Source organism: Etheostoma cragini, chromosome 9, assembly GCF_013103735.1.
Source record: "Etheostoma cragini isolate CJK2018 chromosome 9, CSU_Ecrag_1.0, whole genome shotgun sequence".
Taxonomy (NCBI): Eukaryota; Metazoa; Chordata; class Actinopteri; order Perciformes; family Percidae; genus Etheostoma; species Etheostoma cragini.
Genome location: NC_048415.1, coordinates 16095514 through 16101144, shown reverse-complemented (window position 1 = coordinate 16101144; position 5631 = coordinate 16095514). Strand labels below are relative to the sequence as shown.

At 44.6% G+C, this 5631-nt stretch overlaps 1 protein-coding gene across 3 annotated transcripts in view; it reads right to left on the bottom strand.

The window, feature by feature from the left end:
• Positions 1-263: 263 nt before the first annotated feature.
• Positions 264-5631, bottom strand: part of tle5 (TLE family member 5, transcriptional modulator) — a 39287-nt gene continuing 33919 nt past the window's right edge. Inside the window, exons 5-7 of one of the 3 annotated variants that reach the window (XM_034882681.1) lie at positions 4402-4464; positions 3658-3732; positions 264-2378 (exon numbers count right to left, since the gene is read on the bottom strand). In XM_034882681.1, the coding sequence (XP_034738572.1) occupies positions 2151-2378; positions 3658-3732; positions 4402-4464 (366 nt within the window). In that variant the 3' untranslated portion in view covers positions 264-2150. The remainder of the gene's footprint in view (positions 2379-3657; positions 3733-4401; positions 4465-5631) is intronic. The other 2 variants (XM_034882682.1, XM_034882683.1) reach the window with 2 other exon arrangements.

The window sequence follows — 5631 nt, the reverse complement described above, 5'->3', positions numbered from 1 at the left end:
AGCCTGTACAACTGTTTATACACACCTCGTTCTGTTCACACACACACACACATACACAACTATGGGCACCATCGAAGGAGTCGCCCACCAATGTCACCGAAAGTATGTCATCTGAAGTTTTAAACACAGTTAGGGTTTTATTATGAAGTCAGCAACGTGCAATTTGTATACTTTTGCTTTCTGAATGACTTCCACAATATAATGTGCTTCATCATCATCATCATCATCATGCCAAATATCGTTTTGAGTGTTCTTGTAAATCAAAGTATTGTTTATTTCACACTTCACATCAATTGATTCTTACAGTGTAGCCATTAAATCGGAGAGGGGAGGCTAAGAAAAGGCATGCGTGTGTTTCTGTGTCATGTTCAGTGTTAAGTAATTAAACCCAAATGTAATGGAGAGAGTACTATATTGTGTTTTTATTGTGTCGCACAGACTTCCAGTATCAAACTGGGGATGTAGTTATTATTTAATACGGGTGTTAACCACCGGGCCACTGGGAATTTTTGAGGGAGCTATACAATTCCATCCATCCATCCTATTATTCCCAGCATAGTTCCAGCCAACTTCCACCTGACGAGAGGCTTATTGAGACAAGGTAATTGAAAACAGGGCCTGTGAAGTTGAGGGGGAGTTTTTACTCATCGAAGCTGCTGTGGAAGACGCTTGTGCTTCGTCTGTGTGATCTGTCATTGGGTTAGGTCCCGCTAAGTGTTGCACGTAGGTGTTAAACCGCACGCGTAATGTTAGTCTGATATGTGACAGACTTCTATACGTACAGCAAATCAAAATGGACAGTATTTAAATCAGGATTTACAGTGGGATCAAAAACGTGGGTCCAGTTGTGTCTCTGTGTCACGCTGAGATGTTCCTTAAAAACAGACCAAAGACTATTTCTCTAGAACTGGATCATGACCGAGACTGGGACTGACTGCATGCAGAGATTAATGTCACCATTCTCGTCTCTGTATACTAAGTTTGTACACACATTCCTTCTTGTGACACAGCCTGTACTTGTCCTGTCCTTCTTTGCTCTGGAAGATACACACTGCCCTCTGCTGTCAAACACACAACATGCACCCCCCCCCCCATTAAAGATGCAAATGGTGTTGGGGGGTGCAGGATGCGAGCGGCATCTCTGTTTATGTAACTACTTTAGAAAATGTTGCCTTTCAGTTAAGGTGCTGGGTGGATTTATCTAACGTACCTCATAGGGTCATGCAAGGATTACAAATTTGGGGGGGGGGGGGGTGCGGGAGAGATTACTTAGTTGGGTGGGTTTTGTTCTCTAATCTGACAGCTCTCAGCATGAAGTTTGCTCTAAGAAGGTGCTTATCCTTTCTCAATGTAAATTTCGGAGTAAACACACATCTCTACTTTGTCTTCTCAATACAACATGTCTGCTGCTTTCTTGCAGGTTTTTTGGTTAGGACGTGTTTTGGGTTGTTTCGCTTTTGAGTCGGGGCACTATTTAAACACTTCTCTGATCCATAACACTTCACCGTTAAACTCTAAACCAACTTGTAGCTTGGAATGAATGCATGCAATCTGTGCTGCCAAAAATATCCCCACTACTGATCTCTGTCAGACCTCTTTCTAAGGAAAATGAAGTGTGTAGCAATCCTGTGTTGCGTCTGACAAGTGTTACAGCTTGCCAAAGAATGCCTGTGTTTAACATTTAGCTTGTTTTAACACCTACAGTACAGTGTGTTCAGTCTCAGGATCAGTCCTGCATAACAAGGACACGCTTAGAACAGAGGCAAGAGGTGGGTGAGAGTGGGAGGAAGAACAGAAACTCAACAGGAATAAGAACCGAGACACAGCAACAGGAAGGCAGGAAGGAGCAGAAAAAGAAAGCAGTCCTGATGAAAAAAAGATAAAAGGAGCTTAACCACATACAAAAAAAAGAGACTGTATTTGGAGAAAGGACACAGGAGACACTGATGGTGAGAAGTGTGAATGAAAGAAACAACCCAAGGATGGTAAATATGAAGCGATCAGGACTAGCTGGAGCTGTGGTGATGGGCTTGAAGCCCATGTTGCTAAGGTCAGAGAGAGGGAGACCAGGGGAGAGGCTGTAGACCAAGGGGGTTCAGATCTGGGGATTCAGGTCTCTGGGCAAAAACAGAGCTGAATAGGGACACCATCTAATCAGACTTGTCTCCGTCCTCCTCGCGGTGGCTGTCAACTCCGTCACGTGAAGCTTTCTCCTCCTTGGCCAGCTGGGCTTGGGAAGCCAGCAGGGAGGAGAGGGAGAAGAGGCCGGAGGAGGTGGTGACGGCGGGAAGGGTGGGCTGGGTCAGGCCCAGCGGCAGGGGGGTCATGGGCAGGGCCAGGCCCTGGAGCTGAGACAGCTGGTGAGCCTGGAGCTGCTGCTACATGGAAGACAACCAGACACAACTTAGGCACAGCAGGATAGACCCAACACAAAAATCACTGCAAACCACTGAGGGACACGCAGCATTGGCACGGCAAAGACGTATTATACATTGCAAATGATGTTTTATATATAACCCCTGAGGCACAGCTCTAATAGCTCAGGCACAATAGAATAGATGGAAGGCACATTTCATAGTTAAAATACATGCTCTCTAGGAGATGGAAAGTCTGCAGCACACATAACTTATTTATAACAGATGCAATTTTCAATCTATATAGCCCCAAGAAAACAGGTAAGGCGGGAGAATACTGTACAAAAATGGAAAACCTGTTTTCCACACATGGTCTACAATATAACACATAAAAATACACATAATAATGTTTCATTTTAAGGTATAGAAAGACAAATTGTTAGTGCCAAGCCTGTTCTTTTATACATCACTCCCTGTTGTACACAGACTCAACGACATGACACATCAGTGGGTTGATTTTTATCACAATCCTGACTGACTTCTCATAAACTGAATCCAGTTTGCACAGGCTACACCTCCAGCGTCAACAGCTCGGCTTTACATTCAGACCCAGAGCTAAAATGCTCCATGTCCTTTAGGAATGCATGATGTATAAAAGTATGATAAAAAGGGGCTTATAAAGAAAGATATTGATAGGCACCAGAAAATGGACCACATTGTTTGGCTCCCTGTGCTGAGAAGAGCAGGTCCGGTCCTAAAAATAGGCTAACATCCTCTGTATCTAAAGCAGTAGACACAAAGACAAAGGCAAGGCGCCTCTTTGGATCGTACATCACAGTGATGGAGTGGCTAAGCTAGCTCACACTAGGCCCATAGTAAAATGATGTAGTGGCTCGGCAAGCTAATACTAAACCTCTGGTAAAATGATAGAGTAGCTTGGCTAGCCACTACAAGGCTTATATTGATCAAGTCTAGCTGGCTTGCATTAAAGCCACAGAAATGAAGGATTACAGCTAGCTAATCCATATTGATTCAGTATTTTAGCTAGCTAGCTAAACCTACTAATCTTAAATTTAAAATGGTGCCCATGTAGGGCAGCATCCCATTTAAATCCCACTAAATTAATGACTACAGCTAATACGTAGAGAAAACTTTAATTTTCCAACTCAATAAAATAAATATAGACCTGACATATTTCAAAACTACAAGCCAATGCCTAAGGGACATTAATGAAAACAATAAAATTAGTGGTAATGATCAATAGTCATCATAAAACCCTTAAATCGGGGATGGAACATCATACCCTTATGATGGAGTTCATCTCAGGGGGGGTGACCTGCTTGGCTCTCTCTATGGCTGCCAGGACCTGCTGTTGGTGCTGGAGATGGTGGGTGGGGGTGGGGTGTGAAGACGAGGGAAAGAAGGTGAGAGAGACAATAAAAGCCAGACAGAAACAAGGGGGGGGTAGAGTTTGGGTGGGAGGGGAGAGGTGGAGAGGTTAGATCAATATCAATAGTCCCAACAGAGACCCGACAACCCTCTCTGGTGATGCATCCCCCCCCCCCGGCCATTCAGCTATTTATCCACCCACACGCGCACGCACGCACACACACACACGGGTGAATGGATGGTTGGCTGGTGTGTTGTAATGTGTGAAAGTCAACACCTCGGTGGCTTATCTGAATCACACAATAATTTATTACGCTGACACACACACACAAACATGTATAACGTAAAAGAGTGGATGGGGGAGGAGCCCAAATTGGACGGGGGAGGAAAAACCAGGAGGACAGATTAAATATGGCAGAGGAGAGTGGGGGAGGGAGAAATAAAATGAGAGTGAGTTGGAAAAGAACACAGGAAGCTGGTGATGATGAATGGGGGGACGAGAGGAGAGAAGGGTGGGATGCTGAGCGAGGGGTCAGGGAGGTGGACAGGTAATGAGGCGGGAATGAGGGTGATCTCATCCCGGGATGTAAGGAATAGTGCCAAGGGTCAGAGGGTTAGTGGCGGGTTTGTGTCAGAGTGTGTCCGTGTATGTGCTTACCTCCTGAGACAGGTAGGGGAGGACTTGTGCGCAGATCCCGTTCAATCTCTTCACTATCTCAGCCTGCAGAAGGAGAGATCTTTTAGTTAAAAAGGGAAATAGTGACGTTACCCTGAATTAGTGGTTTTGTCAACAAAATCTGATAAAAAGACCACACCACACCCAGGGGCCTCATGTGAGGAGGGCCTAAAAAGATGCTGGAATGAATGGCTGTGGATGCGGGGAGAATTTTGTGCTACGCCCCTGACCACACCCAACATGAGGACTAGCATGTTAGAAATGCCCACCACGTGTTCCCTTTTACAACCGTGACTTTGACCAATAGAAGCACAGAGCGCTCTTCAACTGTAAACATGGCGAAGCGAAAGAGGAATCATGTGTAACATAAAGCTGTTTATTGGTCGTGGAGGTGGAACTGTGAAACAGAAGAAAGGTCAGTTGTTTTTCTTCTTTCTCTTTTTTTTCTCTTTTGTCTTTTCCGAACAAAAGATCCGCCAGCATCATACACACGGCTATTGTTTGTGTACATTCTTGTTCTTAGAAGTCTGTCCCTTTCCGATGCCATAACGTGGGTGGTGATAGACGGCAAGCTTTGACCAAATGAAAGTCTGTCATGCCTTCCGGCCAAGTCACGGTAAGATTTTGAACTCTAATTGTCCAATCTGACACATTCACCATAATAACGGACACTATTGTGTGGTCTGAACCTGGCATTAGTCCATTCAGACAGGTGTTTAGCCTGATTAGACCTTGTCTCGGAACTTTGTGTGTGCTTGATCGACAACTCCCTCACTCTCGTTGGATTTGTTGAATCTTTATCACTATCCAGCATGAGTGGGGATAACCCCTCAAATGTTATGCAAACAGCATCTCTTTTAGGCGTTGTCAGAGACAGGACAGTGCATTTTTCCCATCTGCTTTCACAACACGGCATGTGAAAGGGGTTGATTATTGTTTAGATGCTGCTGCTAGTACACGTGAATTTGTTTAACTGATGACAATCAGCATAAGCGGCATGTGCCCTTCTGTTTGCCAAATGAAAAAATGAGTGGAAACCCCCCCACACTCGTGCTCTCACCAAGACTATGCCAATCCGAGTGCAACATTTCACATCCTTTGGATTCTATTCGGTGTTGGGTTTGGTGTTTTAATGGAGTTTGTTGACCAAGATGAAAAAAATATAGCTTATCACCAGACTTATCCTTTAAACCCTCATGGTTCAAACCACAC